Raw genomic sequence first — 24,610 nt, 5'->3', positions numbered from 1 at the left:
GCCCCAGCTCGCGCTGCCCGGGCGGGCGCCGGCCGCTGGCGCCGCTACTGCTGCCGCCCGCGGGGCGTGAGTCCGCCGCCCGCCGCCCGGGGACCCGGCGAGGGGCGGGGGCAGCCCCGAACCGGCCCCGGATCTCCCCCGCTCTCGTCTCACGCTTCCCGGAAAGTTTGTCTCCTTGCACTGTGCCGAGCCGCTCCGGGAGCCCTGCCGCAACGAAGTGAGAGCTGGGGGAGGGGGTGAGGGAGGGGACGCCCGCGGAGGAATGTGTCGGGCTCCGGGGCGGGAGCGGGGTCCTCGTTTGCAGGACCCGGCAGGGCCCGGCTGGCCGTGAGAGCCGGGATCATGTGCTGTTTGTCCCGCGGAGGCGCAGAGAGGTGCCAGGCCCGGGCAGCCTTCTGTTGGCTGGCTGGACAGGGTCCGCACGGCCTCCCAGAAAGGCCGGGCCGTGGCCTGTGTGAGAACTGCCGGGCGGGCAAGGTCCAGGTGGCCCCGGGCCCCCGTTCGGGCGGGTCAGCCTGTCCCCAGCCGCGGCTCGCCCCTGGAGCCCCTGCTCCTTTGCGCTGCACCGGCTGACCTACCTGTCCCCTAGTCCTCTACCCCGCTGTCCCCCAGGCGTGCCGCCTCATTCCCTGCCCCATTGGCCGCAGCGGTGTCACCACTGAGTGTCCCCACCAGTGTGGCCAGGGTCTGGGGGTCAGGGCTGTTCTTCCTGAGAAAGCCTCTAATTTCAGCTACTCCCTTCCTGTCCTGGGACAGACCAGCCTTCTCACTCCGCACCCCCACCCCCACGGCTGGTGAGGTGAGACCCAGCCAACGAGACAGGGGTTTGAGGTCCTTTAGGGCCTCAGAAGGGGCCCCAGCATCCCCGATCTCTCCAAAACTCTCCACCCTGTCTCCGTGGGCGTAGGCTGCCCAGCCTCTCCTCCTAGGGTGTGGGCACCCGATCACCCACATTCCTGGGCTCCAGCCTGGCACCTTCCCCAGGGCAGTGGACGCCATAGCATAAGCCTCCAGCAGGGGCTGGGACCTGCCTGCCTCCTTTCCCTTCTCTCCCTTTTCAGGGGGACAGACCCCAGTGTTTCCCTCCTCTCCCCATAAAGACACAGGTATTCTGGCTTCCTCAACTGAGGAGCCCTGGCGTGGATGGATGCAGGATGACCCCGCCCTCCCCTGCCCATTGTCCTGGATCCTGAGTAGGAAGTGCTGGGGGCTGGGCAAGGGGTTTGGGGCCACAGGCAGGCCCTGCGGATCCCAGTCCTGGGCTGTACCTCCAGCCTTTGGACTTTGGCTGTTGGCAGCCCCTGCCTCTGGGTAGAGGTTGTGGGCCTTGGGTGGGAGCTGAGTGCTACTTCTCCTAGCTCACCTTGTGTGGGAATTTTAGGGTAGGTTTTAAGTTTTGGGATTTTCTCTCTTGTTTCTCTTCTGGTCTCCCAGTTTGTGCTCTTGCCCTGGAGTTCTCCTCCCTGTCTGTTCTCCCACTTCTGTGTTTGTTGGCCGCTCTCTCCTTCCCTTTCCTCCCATTATTTCCTTCATAGCATGGCCTCGATTTTGCGTTCTCTCTCGTGTCTCTTGTTTTCTTGGTGTCTGTGACTTTCTGCCCCTCCACTTCCCCCTTCCTGCCACCCTTAGTGTCTCTGCCCATGTGTCCGTTTCTCAGAATTGCCCTCTGTGCAGCCTCTCCTCTATCTGACGTTCAGTACACTTGTGAGTGACGAGGAATAAAAATATCACCATCCCTGTCCTTGGATTCACATTGCATTCGGCCACTCCAGAGGGACAGCCATCCTTACTTTTCCTGACATTACTCCCACCCCTTGTCCTCCAATCATGCAACCCCAAACACATCTCTGGAGCCACAGGTGCCTCCTAACCACTCTTCCCCCACAACCAGGGTTCCCCCACAGCCCCAGCTGGCGTGGCCAGGCCCCAAGTGTAGGATGGGGCTCCCCCTACGAGGGCCGGTGGCAGCCAGAACTGATACAGCCCCCCTGGTCTGGGGCCAGGACGACAGGTAACTCTGCAAGCTGGGATATAGCTAGGAACACCTTTGGGAGTCCCTGAGGAGAGTGACATTGGGCGGAAGGCCAGGGAAATAGGAACTGGGTTCTTGAGGGGTTGGGTAGCTGAGGAAGGGGGGATGGAAAGATTGGTTCCTTGGAGAAGCTGGGGGGCAATGTCTAGGTCCCCCCCAGCAGCTCTAACCACCTCTTATATCTCTGTTCTCCAGCTGAGGAGGGTGGGAGTATCTGAAGCCATGACTGGTGCCTCGGTGAAAGTGGCAGTGAGGGTTCGGCCCTTTAATGCCCGTGAGACCAGCCAGGATGCCAAGTGTGTGGTCAGCATGCAGGGCAGCACCACCTGTGAGTGAGTCCCAGGGGCCTGTCTGGGCACAGGCGGGGTGGGCCTGCTGGACTGAACTGGGAGTAGGGCTGTGCCCAGCACAGAGCAGGTGCTAGTTGTAAGGGTGGGGGTTGGGGCAGGCTGGCCTTTCTATGCTCCAAGTCCCTGGGAGGGGGAATGCTGGCCTGGAGTTCTCCATTGCCCAATCCAAGGAGGCAGTCTGGTGGGGGCGGGTCCTAGGAAGCCAAAATTAGATTTGGTACTGGAGGGGGTGGGGAGTATTAAAGGGGAGAGATGAACTAGGACAGAAGAGGGGAGTTGTAGGATGCCTGGATTTGGGGGCTTGTGGGCAGTGGTCAGAAGTTGGGAGTACCTGACCTTGGCCTTCCTTTACCCTCTCCTGGATCCTCAGCCATCATCAATCCCAAACAAAGCAAGGATGGCCCCAAAAGCTTCACCTTCGACTACTCCTACTGGTCACACACTTCGGTGAGGTTGTTGGGCTGGGGAAGAGCTAAGCAATGAGGGACAGGGGATTTAGGTCCTGGGGCGTGGGCATTGTAGGGAAATAGGACCACTGGGGGATTGGATGGGATTGGGGTGACTGGGACCAGGATGAAGGAGGCAGAATCCTGTGGGATAATTAGGACCAGAAGGAGATTGAATAGAACCCCTGGGGATGACAAGGACTGTGATGGAGGTGGGGAAGCCCACAGAACCTTTGGGCAATCATTGGCAATGGGGGCAAAACTCCTGGGACCTAGACACTAAGGACAAAGTCATCTAGGGTTCCTGCTGTCTGTCTCTGCTCCCTTTCCACCTAGGCTGAGGACCCCCAGTTTGCATCTCAGCAACAAGTATATCGAGACATTGGAGAAGAGATGCTGCTTCACGCCTTTGAAGGCTACAACGTGTGCATTTTTGCCTATGGGCAGACCGGGGCTGGGAAATCCTACACCATGATGGGGCGGCAGGAGCCAGGGCAGCAGGGCATTGTGCCCCAGGTACATGCTGGGATCTGGCAGGGCTGCCAGGGAGGGAGTGTCTTCAGTTGCCCATTGGGATCTAAGGATTATGGAGCAGAGAACTGGCTTTCTGAGGCCCTTACTGACATGGGTGTGATAGGGGTAAGGCTTGGCTGGAACCTGGACATCCAGGACCCTCACCAGAAGCAACAAGGCTCAGTAAGGAGAGCCAAAGCTGTGGCATTAGAGAGCCCTGGTTTGAATCCTAGTTCTGCCACTTACCACTTCCCTTGTTTCATAATCACTTGTGAGTATACTTTCCATGTAGATGAGTATACCATAGTTAAGGTGGTGGCTATACAAGAAGCCAGTTGAGGATAACTGAGACTTGGTCTTATTCTTCCTGGCTGTGCAGTGTAGTGCCTTGCGCACAGGTTCTGGCGTTAGGATGCCTGGGTTTGCTTCCTGGCTCACCGAACACTATCTTGTGACCCTGCGCGACTGTGAACCTCTCTGAGGTTGCCTTTCCATCTGTAAAATGGGAAGGACCCCTCCCTCAGAGCTGAGTTAGGGTTCAACAGGGCCACTTAGAACAGGGCCTGGACTGGTGCTGGGTGCCGCAGGTATACTGTGAACAGCAGTTTTTCTGTGTCCTCTCCAGCTCTGCGAGGACCTCTTCTCTCGTGTTAGTAAGAACCAGAGTGCTGAGCTCTCCTACTCTGTGGAGGTAAGCCCAGGTCTAGGTGGGCAGTGGGGAGGGGGCATGGTGTTCCTGGATAGGGAGGGGGAGAGCAGAGTCGTTAAGAACAAGGGCAATCTCTGGAGTCAGATAGCCTGGGATTCATTGCTCTGCCAGTTAGTAGCTGTGGCTTTGAGCAAATGATTTCATTTCTCAGCTGCTGAGTATTTGCATCTGTGAAATAATAATAGGGGGATCGATATCCTAGGGTCGTTGGGTGAGTCAGTGAGCATATGCAAATTGCTTAGCATCATGCCTGGTGCCTAGTAAATGCTCAGTGTATGTTAGCTGAAATCAATTGTTTTCTACTTAGCGGAGTGTAGGGTAAGTTTCATAGTGTTTTATTAGTCTGTTAGTTTTTTTTCTTTTTCATTGAATTTATTGGGCTGACATTGGTTAATAAAATTATGTAGGTTTCAGGTGTATGGTTCTATGATACATCATCTATATGTTGTATTGTGTGTTCGCCACTCCGAGTCAAGTCTTCCATCACCATTTATCCCCCCTATACATACTTCTACCCCCTCCCCCCACTTTCCCTCTGGTAATCACCACACTATTACTTATTTTCTTCTTCCACTTAGGTGAGCTATATGGAGATCTATTGTGAGCGAGTACGAGACCTCTTGAACCCCAAGAGTCGGGGCTCTCTGCGGGTCCGGGAGCACCCCATCCTGGGCCCCTATGTGCAAGACTTGTCTAAATTGGCTGTGACCTCCTATGCAGACATTGCTGATCTCATGGACTGTGGAAATAAGGCGAGGTAAGGTGGGCCACTGGAGTGGAGGGAAAGGGAGCCAGGCTTAGGAAGGTAAGAAGTGGGACCCAGTGACCACTCCCTTCCCCCAGGACTGTGGCTGCCACCAACATGAATGAAACCAGCAGTCGTTCCCATGCTGTCTTCACCATTGTCTTCACACAGCGCTGCCATGACCAGCTCACTGGGCTGGATTCAGAGAAGGTGGGACTCCCCCTGCCATCCCTACCTAGTAACAGGGACATTGATGTCATGAAATGGCCTTGTGTCCTCCCTGCCCACACTGGGTTTGAGTGCCTTCTCTAGGCTTCTATAGCCCTCTGTCCTTCCCCTGTCAGATCAGTGTGGTATAATCTTCTATTCGCTTATTTGTCTTTCTTACTGGACTTCTCAGGGCAGGGCTTGGATCCCATTGTCCCTTGTTCTGGCTCACAGTGGGCATGTAAATATCTGTGAATGAATAAATGAACCAATGGATGAGTAGCCAGCCCCTTATTATTGTCTTCATAAATTTTATTTCTTCCTGTTCCCTTTCCTTGTCCCCTCCTGCCTTTCTCTATTCCTTGCCAATGGCCCAATTCCCTTGCTGGGTATTCTGCTGATTTGCCTGCCACGCCCCACTGACCCAGTCACCTCCTACCTCTCTCCTCTGACCCAGGTTAGTAAGATCAGTTTGGTGGACCTCGCTGGGAGTGAGCGGGCTGACTCCTCAGGGGCCCGGGGCATGCGCCTGAAGGTGAGGAGGCTTAGGAGAGATGAACAGGGGTAGTGTTGGGGGCTGTGTGCAGTGGTCTCTGATCCTAACCTAGGACTCTGGCTGTGGGGAGGAGGTTGGGGAAGTGGATTGGAGTGAGAGAGTAGGGCCTCATTCCCCGCATTCCTTATCCCTTTCCAGGAAGGTGCCAACATCAATAAGTCCCTGACTACTCTAGGGAAGGTGATCTCTGCCCTTGCGGATATGGTAAGACCTGGTGGTGGGAAGAGAAGGGGCTCTGGGAAAGGGGACACAGGGGTTGGCCTACCCTGACCTCCTTCTGCCTTCTATCCCCTAGCAATCTAAGAAGCGGAAGTCAGATTTTATCCCTTACAGGGACTCTGTGCTCACCTGGCTGCTCAAGGAGAATTTGGGTGAGGGACTCCTCTCTCTCTCTTTGCTGACCCTGCCACCATTCTACTACCCCACTTTGATACATCTAACAAAATCCCCTTGAATCTCAAATCCTCCAGTTGTGCATTGACTATTCCCTGACCTGGGGAACATCCTTTGAAGATGCCCTATTGCTGAGATCAAGGCCACACCCTGCCTGACAAGCCAAGAGCCTCACTAACCTGGCCGCCCATGACCCCTTTTTGATCCCACACCCCCTGCTGACTTCATCCTCCTCCCCTTGATCTTTGTCCCACAGATGTCTGATGTCTCTTTGACCTCACCTCTACTCTCTCTACCATATTTCATGGGTAGCTCCACACTACCTTGGACAGTGCCCCTGTCAGACTCCTGCCTGAGCACTGAGACTCCCTGATCCAGTATGACTTTTCTCAGGACCCAGCCCAGCTTAAGCTTTTCCCTCTTCTCCATGCATAGGTGGGAACTCACGCACAGCAATGATTGCAGCCCTGAGCCCTGCAGACATCAATTACGAGGAGACTCTCAGCACCCTCAGGTGGGGCTCTCGGGGGGTGGGACAGCATATGAAAAGTACCAGGGGAGCTGAAAAGCTGATAGTTCAGGGCCCTGCCCATGAGCCACCTGGGAGGGAGAGAGGGGAAATAGGCAGCAGACTAAGGTCACCTGGGTATGGGCCTCACCAGTCCTGTCCTCCCTCCTCACGCAGGTATGCTGACCGCACCAAGCAGATCCGCTGCAATGCCATCATCAATGAGGACCCTAATGCCAGGCTGATCCGAGAGTTGCAGGAGGAGGTGGCTCGGCTACGGGAACTGCTAATGGCTCAGGGGCTCTCAGCCTCTGCTCTGGGAGGTAGGGCTCCAGGGGAGGGGCAGCTCAGGGATGCCCCTTGGCTTGCCTCATCCCTCCTCATTTGCCTTTGCCCAGTCCTGGGGCCAGGGAGGGACCACAGACCACAAAGCCCTTTATATTCTCAGTGATATGGATACAGATACGGAGTGGGGACTTACTGTGTCATGATAGAAGTTCTTGGGAGACATTAGGGCTTTAGTTGACCAATAAGCTAACAACAGTCAACAGTGGAATGGTTTCTAAAATTTAATGCTTAGCCTCACTGATACAAAACAGAGTCCCTTTCAGAGGATGTAGAACTGTGTTGCCTTCATCAGGTATGGATTACGCATTCAGTATGTGGGTCCATCCCATTGAGGACAGTCAGGGTTCTGAGGGGCACTGAGGGAAATAAGGATGTCTGTTCTTGGGAAGAGAAGGATAAGGTAGACATGATGTTCACTTTCCACATTTGAAGGTTAGTCTTGCAAAAGAAAAAGCAGTATAGCCTCTCTTATCCCAGAGGGCAGAACTAGAAACAATGGGCATATGTAATGGAGGCAGATTTTAGCTCAACACAGCTAAGAACTTTCTGATAATGCACATCATCTAATAATGGAAGGAACTCACTGCCTTGTTCAGTAATGAGCAGTCTACCCCTAGAAGGGAGCAAGCCGAGACGGGGTGCCCATTTGTTAAGGCTGTAGTAGGAGGGCTTCCTGCTTGGCGGAGGTTGACTAGATGTCTTTGAAGTCCTTACAGACTGGTCTTCTGTGAGGTCTTCTATATGTCTCCAATCAGCTATATCTTTCCTTAGCCACCTCCTTTGACTTCTTTCTCCCTTGCAGGCGTGAAGGTGGATGAGGGGAGTCCTGGAAGTGCTCTGCAAGCTATAGCGTCTCCCCCTGCCCCAGCTTCACCCTCATCTCCCCCCACACACAATGGGGAACTGGAGCCATCATTCTCCCCCAACGCTGAATCCCAGATTGGGCCTGAGGAAGCCATGGAGAGGCTGCAGGTAGGAAGCTGGAGCTGGCTAGGGCTGGGGACTAATGGGAGGGTAGTTCTCCAAAGCCAGGGTCAAAGAGGAAGAAGGAATCCCAGTAGCGGTGTAGGCCTCATGGTAGGAGCTTGTCCTGGATTGTCCCGATCCCTGTCTGCCTTGTGTCCCCAGGAAACAGAGAAGATCATAGCTGAGCTGAATGAGACCTGGGAGGAGAAGCTACGCAAGACAGAAGCCCTGAGGATGGAGAGGTGTGAAGGGGAGGAGGGACAGCTGGAGCCCTGGAAGGCATGGGGGTGGGAGAGAAGGTCAGATTCTGCAGGGGAGGAGTTCATGGGTAGCGATGATAAGACTAACATTTGTCTCTTGGCCTGCAGAGAAGCATTGCTGGCTGAGATGGGGGTGGCTGTCCGGGAGGACGGGGGAACCGTGGGTGTCTTCTCTCCGAAGAAGGTGAGTGAATAGTTGGGTGAAGAGGCCTACAGAGGCCTCGGAGACCCTAGATGCTTAGAGAAGAGGTTTGGGGGTGGGAGGGTGATAAGTTCTAACTCTGATCTCTGGGGTCTCTGAATTGTTCACCTGTCATCTGTGTCCCCATTCCTGCCACCTTCTCTCTGTGTTGTCTGGCCATCACTGCCTCTTTCTCCCCCTTCATCTGACAGTTAGCCAGAGAGGTGAGAGCTCAGTAAGTGCCTGTGGCCAGGGACTCTAGGGACCACAGAAGGATGACAGGATCCCTGCCCTTAGAGGGATTCAAGAGCTGCTTAGAATTTAGGTATTTACAAACATAACCTCACACACGTGTGTGTGTGAGTTCAGGCAGAGAATTTATCTCTGGATTCGGAAGAGACTGGTTTCAGTGGTTACCCCAGGAGAGAGGGAGAGGACCTGGGAGATTAGAGGTTGGTTGGATAGAGATTTATTCACTGTACACTCTGTTGTATCATTTGAAATTTATACCCTGTACCTATAGTATCTACTCAAAAAATTAGGTAAAAATATATTTTTAAAAGGATAAGTGGGGAAAGCAAGACTGTAAAGGGAATATAGGAGGAGTAAGCACCAAATTGTAAGATGTTGATTGTAGCCTGGCCGGTGTGGCTCAGTGGTTGAGCATCGGCCCATGTACCAAGAGTCGTCAGTTCGGTTCCCAGTCAGGGCATATGCCCAGGTTGTGGGCTAAATCCCCAGTGGGGGGGCATGCAGGAGGCAGCCAGTCGATGTTCTCTTTCATCAATGTTTCTATCTTTCTCCCTCTCCCTTCCTTTCTCTCTCTAAAATCAATAAAAAAAGAAAGAAAGAAAAAATGTTGATTGTAGATGCAGTGAGAGGTTTAAAGATGGTAGTATGAGTACAGCCTGGAGATGGATGGAAACTGGTTTCCTGGAAATGATGGTTTGGAAAGTGGAGCCTGAAAGATGGTCAGGATTTGGGAGTAGAGAGGAGCAGGGAGAACATTAGGCTAAGCAAACACAGGGAGGGTCAGTGAATGGGGCATACCAGCATCTGCCATGTGCCTGCTGTGTAGTAGGTACTCAGTACATCTTTGCAGAGAGGAAAGAAGGAAGGGAAGGGAAGGGAAGAGGGAAGAAGGAAGAAGGAAGAAGGAAGGAGGCAGGGTAGGAGTGATTAGGTTCAGCTTGAAGCAGGGATGGAATTCAAAGTCTTTAATAACCAACAGGGTATGAGAATGGACCAATCAGAATGGATGCTAGCCATAGACAAGCCAATACGGCTGTATGGACGGTGCATACTGATGAAAGGATGATGTGGAGGCCAGTTTGAGCAAATCAGGAATTTTCATTCCCCCTGGAGAGCTAGCCATGTCTGTTGGGTCCGCCTTAAGAAGGAAAACAGGAGCAGGCCCTAAAATCAGATACAGTGCTTGGTGCAGACAGGGGTTACAGGGGCTTCCTAGAAGAGGTAGTGGGTTATTGGAAGAAGGCCCCTCCTGGTTTCATAAGATCAGGGCCGTCTGAGAGACTGAGCAAGCAGGGATCATTGAACAGGGATCTGAAAAGATGAGAAGTGTTTGTTTTGCATGACTTAGGGCACATTGAGGGAGAGAGAGAGCTATGGGTAGGTGCTGGAGGTGGCAAGCTGAGCTGAGAGACCTGGTCCAGGGGTGGGTACCCAGGGCTTTGGGATTCTTCTGAGGTCTGCAACTGGGGAGGGGCTAAAGATGGCTCTCAACATGGCTTGCAGCCACCTTGAGGTGCTGGGTACCTGAGAAGCTTCCACCACAGTTGCAGGGTTGGAGGAAAGGTAGAAAGTGGTGGAGAAACTGATGGGGTGGGTGTTTCTTCCCTGGGGGGCTCCACTGCACAGGGATGCCACCTTTTGAAGCCTGGAGACCAACAGGGGCGGGTATTGTTTTGTTTTATTTGTAATTATTCACATAAAAGTGATATACAGAGAACCTTCACATAGTGCTGAGAGGAGTGTACAGTGAAAAGGAAGTCTTCTTCCTTCCCCCCTTTAGATTTCCCTCCCAGAGGCAAGCCCTATTATCAGGTTTCGATGTGTTCTTCTAGAGGTAGCCAGTGCACACACCTGTGTGGGTTATGTCTAATTAGACACAGGTGTGTGTGCACGCAGCATGTTCTCTTTTTGGAATAGTAGTGGCTGCACAGTTTATACTGTACTTTTTTTTTTTATCCTCACCTGAAGACATTTTTCCATTTTTTGTTCAGATAGAGTGGGAGGGAGAGAGAGAGAGAGAGAAACATCGATGTGAAAGGGACACATCGAGTGGCTGCCACCCGCACAACCAACCAGGGCTGGAGACAAACTACAACCGAGGTACATGCCCTTAGCAGGAACCGAACCCGGGTCTCTCTGGACCACAGGCCGACACTCTAACCGCTGAGCCAAACTGGCCAGGGCTATACCGTACTTTTTCATGTAACATTGGAATTCTGTCTGTCCTTTTTCGTGATGTCAGAATGTCCTATTGATGTAAGATAATATATTTAGCCAGCTTTCTACTGATGGTCATTTAGGTTGTACCCTATTCTTTAATACTATAAACAATATTGCAATGGGTGGTCTTAAATAGGTCTTTTATCTGTAGAAAAAATTCCTAGAAGTAGAGATTTGGGGTTACATGGTCGCTATGTAAAATTTTGATCTATTTTACCAAAGTGCCCTGCAAAGATGATAACCATGTCAAAAAGCAACATACAAGAGAAGCCATGTTCTTCGCCCTCTTCTATTTTTTGATTTTTGCCAATCTTGTAAAATGGTGTTTTGCTTTTGAATTTTATCAAGGTGATGAAGAAGAACATATTTTCCTATGTTTAAAAGGCATGTATGTTTCAGGAGGGAGAGCTGTTAGACCTACAAATGGGGAAATCGGTTTGGTGGCTCCAGCCTGGGAATGGTGGGATGGGGAATTTAGTCCTAGGGGACGAGCTACCGTTCATCTTGAAGAGAGCCAAGAGCCTTAGGGAAAGTTCCCTCTTTCTGGGAACCCCCCACCACCAGGCCTTCTTAAATAGGTGATTTTTAAACCTGGTTTGGAGCTTCTTTTACAGGGATGGAGGTGGGTGGGGGTGGGGGGCTAGACCAAACTCTGGGTCCCCCACCCCCAACCTCATCCTGAGTGGCTCCCTGCTTATCTGCTTGACATATTAGGCTTCTAGATAAGGTTTCATTTGAACAAAGAGTTCCAGGGCTGAACAAAGATTGAAAAGCACTGCCCTAAATCATGTCCCCTCTCCCGAGGGATAGATCACTTTCTGCTTCCAGAGCCCATCAGTGTTTGCCATTCCTGACACTGCAGTGTTGGGAGGGGCGTGAGAGGCCCTCAGGAGAAGAGGAAGTGTGGCAGTAGTGATGGTTGGAGTGCCTGGGTGGAGGGGCAGACATGGATACACGTTATATCCACCACGGGCACAGCCTTGGGATTACCATTCAGGGGGTCCCCAGAGAAACATGGTGCCCCGACTCCTGGCTGTTTTCCCTACACCATGTGCTTTCCTGCCTCAATGCTGTTGTTCACACTCCTCTTTCACCTGGAATGCTCTTTGTTCTGCATGTCCACGCCCTCCTCATCCTCAAAGATCAGATCCCCATGCTGCCTTTCCCTGGGGTCCTCTTGAACCTCTGAGCTCCCACAGTTTTTCACTTTATTCATCTTTGCATCTGAGCCCCTCTCAGGATGTGGTGGCACTCAACTTCGTGGAACCAATGAGTGAATGAATTAATGAGCTAAGTGAAGGTGTGAATAGATCAGAAACTCTACTGTGAGGCATCTGTTTCCCACTTGTAACGTTGCCAAGTCTTATCTTCCCAAGTTAACTCTGATTTCTTTGCCAACAGGACAGCAGAATTGGGGTTTGATTCATCTCTGTGTCCCACCTAGCACCTCACAGGGTCTTAGAAAGTAAATCCTTGTAGGAAGGAAGCAGAGGATCTTGTATTCAGTTGGAAGGCAGGGGAAAGCTTCGTGGAGGAAGTGGCATTTGAGACAGACTGTGATGAAGTGAATGATTTTGATAGGTGGGGATAGGGATGGGTCTGGGAGGGAGGCTGTTCCAGGTGAGAGGACATGGGGAACAGTTCCCAGGGTTGGTCAAGGATGAAGGAGGTCTTCTGGAATGAGTATTCAGCAGTCTACTGGGTGGGAAGGAGAGAGAGGAGTCCTGGAAAGGGGCTTGGATAGTTGGGCTGGGGCCCTGATGTGGATGAGGCTCAGGGATACCAACCTAAAAAGCAGGCTTACGTCAGGTACGCATGGTGTGCCAGCTGGAGAAGTCTGAGTGGAGAAGTGTGACACGGCCATGGTGTGGTATGAGCAGGAAAGCTGGGAGACCCCTGGAGATGGCAGGATGTCAGGCAGAGCTGTGGCAGGATGAGCCGAAGCAGCAGATGGTAGGGAGAGAGACATCCCCAGGCTTGGTCGCAGTGATGTGAGGGGGGTGTAGAGGTAATAGGGCTTGTATACTTCCAGAGTTAAATGCCTGAGGAGGGTGTGAGTGTCACTAGAGAAAAGATGCTTTGAGGAAGGAAATGGGCTGTTTTCAGTGTGGAGGAACATAATGATCAGCCAGTTAGATGGGTGGATTTGGTCAGGGAGGCCTTGACAGGGACAACGCCAGGCAGCTGCTGCAGTAACCCTGGCCCCAGGTGAAACGGGGCTGGGAGCAGGCCGGGGCTGGGGAAGAGTGGCGGCTCTGCTGGGAAAAATGGATCTGTTTTATATGCTTTTGAATTGAACTGACATTTTATTTATTTTATTTATTTAATCTATTTTTTCTTTATTGATTTTAGAGAGAGAGGAAGGGGGAGAGAGAGAGAGAGAAACATCAGTGAGAGAGAACATCGGTTGGCTGCCTCCTGCATGCCCCTCACTGGGGATCGGGTCCACAACCTGGGCATGTGCCCTGACCGGGAATCGAAATGGCGACCTCTTGGTGCATGGGTCGATGCTCAACCACTGAGCCACACCGGCTGGGCTGAACTGACACTTTTAAAGAAAAAATGTTTTTATTGATTTTCAGAAAGAGAGGAAGGGAGAGGAAGAGGGAGATGGAAACATCGATGAGAGAAAAGCATCAATCAGGTGCCTCCTGCACACCCCCTATTGGGGATCTAGCCCGAAATCTGGGTATGTGCCCTGACCAGGAATTGAACCGGCGACCTCTTGGTGCGTGGGTTGACACTCAACCACTGAGCCACACCGGCCAGGCGGCAGGATACATTTGAAGGAAGGAGTGGTGAACTTGGGGACAGGGAATACAGGGAAAGCAGAGGAGAGGGCAGATGGATTCTAAGGTCTCTGGTTGAGGAGATGTGTGGGTTGAGGTGCCTCTGAAGAAGTGGGGCTTTTGGAAGGGTTGCCGACCTACGAACTACGAAGGGGTAGCTAGGTGGGGTTATTTTGTAGGCCCCTTGTGTGTGAGGAGAGGGTGGGTTAGGCTGCCCTGAAAGTGATTGGAGTAAGTGGGAGTCAGGAGAGGGAGAGAGTTCTCCGAGTGAGGGAGGGATGTCTGCTGAAGCTCCTTTCCTCTCCTGCGACACCTCTCTGGCTGGCTCTAAGGATCCATCGTCTGACCAACCCCCTTTCCTACAGACTCCTCACCTGGTGAACCTGAATGAAGACCCTCTGATGTCAGAATGTCTGCTCTACCACATCAAAGATGGCATTACCAGGTAGTGTTTAATCAGTGGCCTATGGGGCAGCCTCTCATTTTGTGGTGTGATTGCAGAGGGACGGTCACACTAGTGACTCCCTTTCCTGGTGACCTCATTCCAGATGTCAGGACAGCTGACTGCACAGCTCTGCTCACTTTCTAGGCTTCCTGAGAAGTCGCTGAGCCTGGCTGTTAAGTGGCTGTCCTGCCTCACCCACCACTTTGGTTTGGGTGAGATGCCTCCTGGGACCAAACTGACCCAGTGCTTGTGGGGGATAGTTCCTGATATATTGGAGCACAGGAGCGGGTTGGAAATGTAGACTGCCACGTTTTTAGTCCTTAGCACCACTGCCTTGGTCTCCCTTGATGGGACCTTCCTTGTGGCATGGAGGGAATCGTGGTCCCAGGCCCATGTTGTTTAGGGGCAGTCAGTACCTATGCTGCAGGTGGCTTCACTGGCTAATGCGTATCCCTATAGCTTGGTGCCTCTGAGGTCACCTCCTGGTGTTAAAGAGGTGAGGGTGCCCTTTCTGTTCCACTATAGTCACTTACTAGCTGTCCTTGGGAGAGAGTGAGCCCTCAGGGTGATAAGCTCTAAGGATGGATGGGAGGCTTGCGGCAGAGGACGCCCATCCCGCTCCCTGATCGCTTTTCTCCTCTGCTGTGTAACATATTGACTGAGGACAGGGGCTTGGGAGTCAGTCAGATCTGCAGTCAAATCCCAGCCTCACTTCTGCTGGGCTGCATGACCTAGGGCATACCTTTCTGAGCCTTAGCCTCCTCATTTGTGAAGTAAAAGTAATTACACTTAGCTTACAGAGTTGGAAGAACTTCTGTTCAAAAGGGGCTTGGTGAATGTTTGGCACCTGCTTAGGAAATGTTGGCCATTGCTTTCCCAGGGTTGGCCAGGTAGATGTGGACATCAAGCTGACCGGGAAGTTCATTCAGGAGCAACACTGTCTGTTTCGGAGCATCCCTCAGGCGGACGGAGAAGGTACAGGCTGAGGGAGTGAGAGTGGAGTGGCCAAACAAGGAGAGAGAGTGGCCCCATGTCTCACACTCTGAATTGGGCACTGGGTGCACAGTCATGCCAGAGGAGATATGTCCCCGCCCTCACAGGGCCTTTGAGATCATGGTAAGCAGTGGAGGAGTATCAAGGGCCAGGCTGTCTGCACCCACCCTGAGGGTGCAGACTGCAAAGGGCAGTGAGTGGCGAGGGTTGCCGAGGCAGAAACAGAACACTGGCATGCCAGAGGGTGAAATTGTGGTGAAGAGGAAGTACGCTTTCTTCCTTGATTTTCTATCCTAAAATAGCACCCTGGTCATTTTTTATGAAAAATTGTATTTGTTCTAGTGGGCTATCTGAATTTATCTCTGGAACACCTGTATATCTATCCAGCTATGACTGCAATGGTTTCAGGGAGTAAATTGGCCCATGTATTCCTCTGATTCCAAAACTTTCTGAGACTTTTAGCCCTTATGTGGCCATAGCTACAAAAGTTTTTAAGACCCACAAGCCCTAAGGGTGAAGGTAGTTGCTTGTCTGACATCAACAAAATAATACTCCTGTGTATTTTCAGGTCATCTTTGTTCTTGATCCATCATTTTTGAAAAATGCAATGATTTGTGTTAAATTAGGCCCAAGTAAAGTTGAGCTCTAGGAAATATGCTGGGCAGGGTGGAAGATATTACACGAGCTCCTCACCACCTTGAACTCATGCCTTATGTCTCACAAATCTGAAAATCTGATGCTTTTGAGGACACAGGGAGATGGGACATGCAACGTCAGCACATTTTTAGAAATAAGAAAATACACTGTTGCGTGGCTTATAGCTCAGGTTTAAGACATGCCCATTGAGCTTTAGTTGGTTCAGGGTCAGCAGATTTTTTTTTTTTCATTGACTTTATTGGGGTGACATTGGTTAATGAAATTATATAGTTTCAGGTATATAATTCTATAATACATCATGTGTATATATATATAGATATAGACATATATGTATATATAAATACATTTTTATTGATCTTTTTAGAGAGAGAAGAAGGGAGAGAGAGAGAGAAACATTGATGTGAGAGAAACGTAGATCGGCTGCCTCCTGCATGCCCCCCACTGGGGATCTACCCCGCAACCCAAGCATGTGTGCTGACTGGGAATTGAACCAGGAAATCTCAGTCCATGGGACCATGCTCAGTCCACTGAGCCACACCGGCCGGGCTCATCTGTATATTGTATTGCATGCTTACCACTCCAAGTCGAGTCAGGGTCAGTAGATTGATGCAGTTGTTCTGGTCTGGTTCACGTCCCCAGTGGCAGCAGATGCTTCCGGCACTGTGGGCTAAAAGCAGTTGAATCAGTTCAGCTCAGTGAGTTATTGCCGAGTTCCTGTTCTGCAGTTACCTCAAGTCACGCTGGGGTGATACCAAAATCATCCAAGGGCAACAGAGTGAGCCCACCTTCAGGAGCTCAGAGTGGGTTTTGAGAGATGACAGACAGGCATGAAAAACGTTATCAGTAAAAGCAACTGATGAATCTGGGGGCTCTAAAGGTTAGGTCCATTTGGGCCTCTGTTCCTACAGCAGATTGAAGACTTGACCAAAGACAGGCAGAGGGAGTAGGTTCGAACTTAGAATAGTTATCACTGACCGTCTACTTTGTGCCTTGGCTTTTTCTCATGCAGCTCCAGGGAGGTGCAGTATAACTAGAAGATGGCAGAACTGGGTTTGAATATAGCATGGCAGGCTCCAGGGCTATGCTCTGGGCTGCCTTAGTACAGATTGCTGTGGGTTCATGGACATTCAGAAGGCTGCCCTGGCTAGCTGGAGCAAAATTCTCTCCTTGCCTGACCCCATTTTCCTCCATAACACCTATCTTCCTGACTTGAGATCATCTCCTGATTTATTTATTTGCTGTGTTTATCTTACCAGCTGGACATGAGCTCTGTAAGAGCAGGGGTTTTGGTTTTTATTTCTACTGTATTTCCATGACCTCAAATAGTGCCTGGCAGATAGTAGGGATGCAGTGTATTTGTGGATTGGATGACTGAATTTTGGGCCATGTCAGGGAGTAAGGGTGGGCATAGACTGGTACCTGTTATAGGCACACCATCCTCTCCTCTGATGCCTTCTTTCTTGGCTGTTCTGGGGCATATGGTGATGCTTAGCTCTTTCTCTCTCACTCTTTTTATTTTTTAAATCCTCACCTGAGGATATTTTTCCATTTTTCTTCAGATAGAGTGGGAGGGAGGGAGAGGGAGAAAGAGAGAAACATTGATGTGAGAGAAACACATTGACTGGTTGTCTCCCGCATGACCCAAACCAGGGCCAGGGACTAACTGCAACAGAGGTGTATTCCCTTGACTGGAATCGAACCCTCGACTCATTGGTTCGTGGGCCAATGTGCTAACTGCTGAGCCAAACTGGCCAGGGCTCTTTCTCTTCCCCATCATTTCTTCCCCTTGAAATTTGAGTCTTCGCTCAAGCATCGGCTTAGAAATGACTGCTTTCCCATAATCGTTTGTAGTCCTCTGTCTAAGCTGAGTTCTTCTCTGCTTTCTTTGTACTCCCATAGGGTCAGTTGTCCCATCTCTGCCTATTTTACAGTTCACTCTGCTTTCTTTATTACCTGTAGCATAAATAACAGCTCTCTTTCACATATCAGTTTATTTGAGCTTTCAACCACTCTGAGCTGACTTCTGTGAGCTATAGAATGGGAAGTCTTTCATTATGCCATTTCATAGCTCACAGAAATTGGGTGACTTGCTCAGTGTCCCTCAGCTAAGGAATCACAGAGCCTGGATTTATGGGATACAGGACTCTCTCTGTGCTCCTTGAGGACAGGAAGCTGCCTCATGTATCTTCATGTCCCAGCAAGCAGTAGGCTTGGTGATTTGTTCAGAGGAACACCTTGATAAATGTTTGGGTTGGGTTGACTTTACATCGTCCTGTTAAGACAATGATCTGTTGGTCGTGGCTTGAGAAGATTAGTCCACTGGTGTTTTGCAAGATGCATCAGACAGAAGTGTGCTTGGAGCCTGCTGGAGGAATCCAGGCCTAACCAGGGATAATGTAGTTGGAAAGGAAGGAATGGATATCTGGAAGGCAGAAATGACAGGGCCTGATGACCAGTTGGCTATGAGATGAAAGCCCCTGAGAATTACTGGTTTGCTAAGCTGCTGTGGGGAGGTTGGTGGTGGGTGAGTACAGAGCCCCTGTAGAGGCTCTTGGGAATTTTAGCTGGGGCTCTAACCCTCCTTCTGCTCTTCCTTTCCCTTGCTGCCTGCCAGAGGGGCCATGACACCCCTAACAGGTACTGGGGGGTGGGACTTGGAGGGAGCATGTATTTTGGGGGGTAATGCAAGATGGGAGTATGACCATAACCCCTTTACCCCCAGGGTCTAATCACTTCCTTTCTCTTTCTCCCTCAGTGGTGGTCACCCTCGAGCCTTGTGAAGGAGCTGAGACCTATGTCAATGGGAAACTTGTGACGGAGCCACTGGTGCTGAAGTCAGGTAAAGGAAGTGTTACAGAGGGAGGGTTCTAGACATGGCTGTGCATAGGAGGTGCGAGGGCAGAGCTTCCTTGGTGAATCTGAGGGCAGCACCCAGAAATAAACAGGAAACAGCATGGAGATAAGAAGAAGGAACTGGGAAGTGAAAATCAAGGAGTCAGGTTTTGGTTTCTCTTGCTGTCCCAGGGTAGGAAGAAAATGCCAAATTCCCCCAGTTCCCTTTGGTTGTCAGGGACAGGGTGGTTCCTGGTGTCAGCTGGAAGTGCCTTGACTTAGACCGCTCTCAGACTTGTGGGCAAGACCCTGTGCACCTCAGGTATGGGGATGAGTTTGCTGCTATGGGGGAGCGAGTCCACTTTTCCCTCCTCCCATCTCCAGGGAATAGGATTGTGATGGGCAAGAACCACGTTTTCCGCTTCAATCACCCGGAGCAGGCACGGCTGGAAAGGGAGCGAGGGGTTCCCCCACCCCCAGGACCACCCTCTGAGCCCGTGGACTGGAACTTTGCCCAGAAGGAGCTGCTGGAGCAGCAAGGCATTGACATCAAGCTGGAGATGGAGAAGAGGTGTGAGGAGAGGGTGCTCCATGCCCGGCCCGCTAGGCTGGCCCTCCCAAGCCCCCAGGCCCCAGCATCATGGTGTCGGACATCTCTTTGAGGTGGCTCCAGAATCTCACACGGCTCTTCCTCCTCCCTCCCTCATCCCAGGCTACAGGATTTGGAGAATCAGTACCGGAAAGAAAAGGAAGAGGCTGATCTTCTGCTGGAGCAGCAGCGACTGGTGAGGAGTCCGCGGGCTTGGTGGGTCATGCAGAGGCAGGAGATGGATACCAGGCTGGCAGTGCTGCAGCCTGAATCCGCTTTGGGTCCACACTGAGCCAGAGCGGGGAGTGGGCATGGGGACAAGGGGTGAGGGTAGCGTCTAGGAGAAGACATTTGTGAGAGAAATGTGACCTGGGGTGACACTGTGTGCAGGGAACTAGAGTTCCTCCCAGGGCTTCCCAGACCCCAGTTGGTCGATCCTGTGGTACCTTTATGATTTTTAGCATAGCAAAGTACTGCCTGTACTATTATTTATTTAAGATTGTTCTTCATGTGGAATTTTATTTTTATTTATTTATTTATTTTTATCCTCACCTGAGGACATTTTTCCATTTTTGTTCAGATAGAGTGGGAGGGAGAGAGAGAGAGAGAGAGAGAAACATTGACGTGAAAGGACACATAGAGTGGCTGCCTCCTGCACAACCCCAACCGGGGCTGGGGACAAACTGCAACTGAGGTACATGCCCTTAGAGATCGAACCCAGGTCTCTCTGGTCCACAGGCCGATGCTCTAACTGCTGAGCCAAACTGGCCAGGGCTTCATGTGGACTTTTAAATCTTTAACCTCATCCTGAGTAGTAACACATATGCAAGAAATCTAGAGTTGACATGACATAGCTGCAGCTTATACTTATTGGTCACTTTCTCTGTGCCAGCCACTGTCCCCACACTTGGTATACATTACCCTTCAATATGTACCTGTGAGGGAGATAGTGGTGTCATTTCCATTGCGTGGAGCAGCAGAGGTTAAGCAGCCCACCCTAGGGTGTGAGGTTCTGAAGGGTGTTTCCAGTATTGTCGGAACTCAAGGGCTTTGGGATGTCCTTAGCCTTCTCCCCATTTGCTCTGTCTCTGGCCCCAGTATGCGGACTCTGACAGTGGGGACGACTCAGACAAGCGCTCCTGTGAAGAGAGCTGGAGGCTCATCTCCTCTTTGCGGGAACAGCTGCCACCCACCACAGTCCAGACCATCGTCAAGCGCTGTGGGCTGCCCAGCAGTGGCAAACGCAGGGCCCCACGCAGGGTGTATCAGATCCCTCAGCGTCGGCGGCTTCAGGGCAAAGACCCCCGCTGGGCCACCATGGCTGATCTGAAGATGCAGGCAGTGAAGGAGATCTGCTACGAGGTGGCCCTGGCCGACTTCCGCCACGGCCGGGCTGAGATTGAAGCCCTGGCCGCCCTCAAGATGCGGGAGCTGTGTCGTACCTATGGCAAGCCGGAGGGTCCCGGGGACGCCTGGAGGGCCGTGGCCCGGGATGTCTGGGACACTGTGGGCGAGGAGGAAGGCAGCGGAGGTGGCGGTGGCGGTGGTGAGGAGGGAGCCCGCGGGGCGGAGGTGGAGGACCTCCGGGCTCACATCGACAAGCTGACCGGGATTCTGCAGGAGGTGAAGCTGCAGAACAGCAGCAAGGACCGCGAGCTGCAGGCCCTGAGGGACCGCATGCTCCGCATGGAGAGGGTCATCCCCCTGACCCAGGTACAGAGGGCCTTGGCCTGGTTTTTTCCCTCCTTAGTTATTCCCTTTCTGAATCTGAATCTCCCTCCAACTTCCTTCCCTTTCTTGCTTTCAGAAACTTGATTGACGTATAGTAGCTTTTCTCAGTATAGTTTGTGAAGTTGTGTGCCTCAGTCACCAGGATACTAACTGAAAATGCAAATTACTGGGTTCTGTTCTACCTGAGACCTACTCAATCAGCATTTTGAGGGATGAATCTGCACTTATGATAAGTACCCAGGTGTTTTTGAGGCACAATGAAGTTTGAGAACCACTGATATAAAGTGTATGGTTCTTAAGTTACTGTTTGATGAATATTCTCATACATCCATTCTCATAACCGCCCCCTCTGTGGGTGATCACTTATTCCGTGGTAGCTGCTGTGCTGAGCACTTTCCTGTGTCACCACATTTAACCTTCACAATAGCCCTGTGAGTGGCAGTGTTATCACTGATCCCTGTTTTGCATATATTCACTCAACAAATAAATATTTGAGTGCTTACTGTATACCAGGCATTGTGCTAACCTGGGGCTACACAGCAGACAGAATTGTGCTCTCTCCAGCTTGCCTTCTAGTGGAGGACAACCGGGGATCAACCACTGCAGCATCTCCAAACGCAGCTCCCTCTCCTCTCGCTCTCCACTCCTGCCACACTGGCTACCTTGCTGTTCCTTGAACTTGCAGGGCACACTCCTGCCTCAGTACCTTTGCACCTGCTGTTCCTTCTACCTAGATGCCTTTCCTCCTGTCTCACAGCTTGTCCCTCACTTCCTTCAGGTGTTTTCTACAAGGATAACTTCTCAGTGGATCCCTTTTGGTGACTCATTGCAGCCACCTCACCCTGGCCTCTCATCCCCCTTCCTTATTCTGTTCTTCTCCATCTCAATATGTATAATTCATGTAAAGTATATTGTATAATTTATGTACTTATATATAATATGAATAATATGTACTAACTAGTTTATATATATACACTTATATTTAACTTTTTATTGACATGTAATATGTGTGTCGTACTATGTATTTTTCTTACTCATTTATCGACTGTCTCACTCCACTAAAATGATGGTAAGTATTTTCCTTCCCTTTCTGTTGACTGCCATATCCTCGGGGCACATAATTTTTTTTTTTAGTTCTTTTTTAGCACTTAAAAATTTTTTTTAAAAAAATTTGAGAGAGAGAAGAAGGGAAAGGGGGAAAGAGATAGAAACATCGATGAGAGAACATCGATTGGCCGCCTCCTGCATGCCCCCCACTGAGGATTTGGCCCACAGCCTGGGCATGTGCCCTGACCGGGAATCAAACCAGCAACCTGTTGGTTCATGGGTCGACGCTCAACCACTGAGCCACACCAGCTGGGCATCAGGGCTTATAATTTATTCAGCAGTATTTGTTGAGTGCCTACTATACACCAGGCACTGTTTTAAAATTTTACATGGTTTAGCTTATTTAATTCTTAGAACAACTCTAGCTAGTGTTATTGACCTCATCTTATACATGAAAAGACTGAGGCACAGAGAGGTTACAAGCTGAAGTTCCAGACCACACAGCTCCAGACCACACAGCTGTGAAGTGGCAGGCCAGGACTGAACTCAGACCCCCTGACTCCTAGGCCGGTGCTCCTAAACCACTATTCTGGCTCCCTTATCTCCAAGCCCCTCCGGACACCCCTTGACATCCAGCTACTCCAGGGCCTTCTGACTGCTCCCAAATTTGCTGTGCTCAGGAAACAGCTCTTCTCACTTTCCTTCTTTTCTCACCCTCTCTCCCTCCCAGGATCATGAGGATGAGAATGAAGAAGCCGATGAGGCCACCTGGGCCACACCCCCAGGGTCAGAGGTAGTAGAGGACGAAGCCCCCAATGACCATGTGCCCTCAGCCCGGTCTACTTCGCCACCCCTGTCGAGCTGGGAGCGGGTGTCACGGCTGATGGAGGAGGACCCTGCCTTTCGTCGAGGCCGCCTTCGCTGGCTCAAGCAGGAGCAGTTGCGACTGCAAGGACTGCAGGGCTCTGGGGGCCGGGGTGGGGGGCTGCGCAGGCCCCCAGCCCGCTTTGTGCCCCCTCACGACTGTAAGCTGCGCTTCCCCTTCAAGAGCAACCCCCAACACCGGGAGTCCTGGCCAGGGATGGGGGGTGGGGAAGCCCCAGCTCCCCCACAACCCCCTGAGGAAGTTACTCCCCCACTGGCCACTCCTGCCCGCAGGCCTCCAAGTCCCCGAAGGTCCCACCGTCCCCGCAGGAACTCCCTGGATGGAGGGGGCCGATCCCGGGGAGGGGGTTCTGCACAGCCTGAACCTCAGCACTTCCAGCCTAAAAAGCACAACTATTATCCCCAGCAGCCCCAACCATACCCAGCCCAACGGCCCCCAGGGCCCCGCTACCCCCCATACACTACTCCCCCACGAATGAGACGGCAGCGCTCAGCCCCTGACCTCAAGGAGAGTGGGGCAGCTGTGTGAGTCCCACATTCTGGTCAGAGGGCCTGGTAGGGCCCCTTGCTGGAAGGAGAGAAGATGCCCAAGATGCTGCTTCCCCAGGAGTCCTGGGGCAGGAAGGCCCTAGAGATGAGAGAGAAGGTTCGAGTAGGTGCTAGATGACATGGGGGTGATGGGCTGGAGGCTGAAGGAAGGAAGAGGGCACGGAGTTGCCAGGAGCAAACCAAAGTGAAGGAAGAGCGATAGGAAGCTGCCTGGGGGCTGCCCCTTGCTGAGGGGAGTCCCAAAAACGCTGCTATGGGTGGGGTGAAGGCTGGGGTGCTGTGTAGCCAGTGTTTGACTTTATTTTCAAGTTGGGGCAATGGGGAGAGAACCTAGAGTGAGGCAAGTTCTCTTCCCCAGCCCTTGTCTGTCTGTCTGTGGTGGTTTCTGTTTCCAGGGAGGTGTGGCGGGTTCATAAGTCATTCCCCTCCCCTTCCAGGCCTCCTGCTATAAATGGAGGACCTGTCTGGTTTCTGGTTTGGCTGGGGTCCCAAGAGGATGTGGGACCCTTCAATAAAGAATAGCAAACAGAGGGAGCTTGTGGCTGGTGGTTGTTTGGTTTTGGTGTCTAATGGAGGTGTCGATTATATAAGTGGGATGCATGGATCTTAAGTTAGCAGCTCTGAATTTTCACATAGGTATGATCCCATGCAGTCACCACCCAGATCAAGATGTAAGAACATGCCTACCTTGGTTTCGTGAACTTGCAACATCTGCCCTTGCCTTGTCAAAGCCTGGAATCCCCATTTTCATCTTGTTCTCAGGAAAACACTTCCACCTACTAGTATCATCTGGACATATGTCTCATCTAAAGTTCTGGTCACCAGATGGGTATTATAGAAACATCAGATCTCTTCCCTTCAGAGTGCATGACCCATTCTTTATTTCCCTTTTATTTTTGCTTACCCAGTGTCTCCGTCTCTGCCCCCAACACCACTGTCATTGCCCAAGACGAAGTAAAGAGGGAGGGATGAGGGGAGGTAGAGGGAATACAGGTCTGTCACAAATCTAGCTAGCTGGTCACAGAAAATGGAGGGGTTTGAGGGGCAAGGAGAGGGTCTGCTTCCTGTAATCACTTAACTGCTGGAAAGGTTTCCTAAGTTCCCCAAATTCTGTTCCATCTTGGATGCATTCACCAGTGAATGTATTGGTCCGGTGGTACACTTACTATTTTCATTCTGCTTCTGTTTCCTGCCTTTGGGCAGGGTCCATGCAGTATTCCAAGTAGTATTTTGTCTTAAGACTGTTTTCAAGAAGGATGCTGCCTGCGTAATGTTCTGACTTGGAGGAATGATCCCACAGTAATGCAGCATTGTAAAGGGTTTGCAAGTTAGATTGTGTCCCTGCTTGGCCTTCACCTTGTCAAACCCTGGAATCCCCATGGTTTCGTCTTGTTCTCAGGAAAACAC

The 24,610-nt window shown here is 51.5% G+C and overlaps 1 protein-coding gene across 1 annotated transcript; it reads left to right on the top strand.

Annotated features, from left to right (window-relative positions):
• The first annotated feature begins 7 nt into the window (after nucleotides 1-7).
• On the top strand, nucleotides 8-23,732 carry KIF1C (kinesin family member 1C). Its single transcript, XM_036268585.1, has 23 exons — nucleotides 8-217; nucleotides 1,892-2,011; nucleotides 2,228-2,360; nucleotides 2,753-2,829; nucleotides 3,165-3,344; nucleotides 3,967-4,032; nucleotides 4,629-4,807; nucleotides 4,894-5,005; nucleotides 5,460-5,537; nucleotides 5,697-5,762; nucleotides 5,854-5,929; nucleotides 6,387-6,465; nucleotides 6,637-6,782; nucleotides 7,610-7,779; nucleotides 7,936-8,015; nucleotides 8,142-8,217; nucleotides 13,841-13,920; nucleotides 14,801-14,895; nucleotides 18,326-18,409; nucleotides 18,787-18,973; nucleotides 19,115-19,187; nucleotides 20,090-20,704; nucleotides 22,500-23,732. The coding sequence occupies exons 3-23, from the start codon at nucleotides 2,255-2,257 to the stop codon at nucleotides 23,181-23,183; spliced, it is 3,309 nt and encodes a 1,102-aa protein (XP_036124478.1). The 5' UTR covers nucleotides 8-217; nucleotides 1,892-2,011; nucleotides 2,228-2,254; the 3' UTR covers nucleotides 23,184-23,732.
• The last annotated feature ends 878 nt before the right edge of the window (nucleotides 23,733-24,610 follow it).

Source organism: Molossus molossus, unplaced genomic scaffold, assembly GCF_014108415.1.
Source record: "Molossus molossus isolate mMolMol1 unplaced genomic scaffold, mMolMol1.p scaffold_m16_p_19, whole genome shotgun sequence".
NCBI lineage: Eukaryota > Metazoa > Chordata > Mammalia > Chiroptera > Molossidae > Molossus > Molossus molossus.
This window is presented reverse-complemented; position numbering and strand designations above follow the sequence as displayed.

Bases quoted from the DNA above. Each gene is read 5' to 3' on its own strand.
- KIF1C (XM_036268585.1), top strand. From the start codon at position 2,255: ATGACTGGTGCCTCGGTGAAAGTGGCAGTGAGGGTTCGGCCCTTTAAT. The intron at 4,033-4,628 runs GTAAGCCCAGGT...TCTTCCACTTAG, and splicing joins AGCTCTCCTACTCTGTGGAG to GTGAGCTATATGGAGATCTA. The intron at 6,466-6,636 runs GTGGGGCTCTCG...CTCCTCACGCAG, and splicing joins GAGACTCTCAGCACCCTCAG to GTATGCTGACCGCACCAAGC.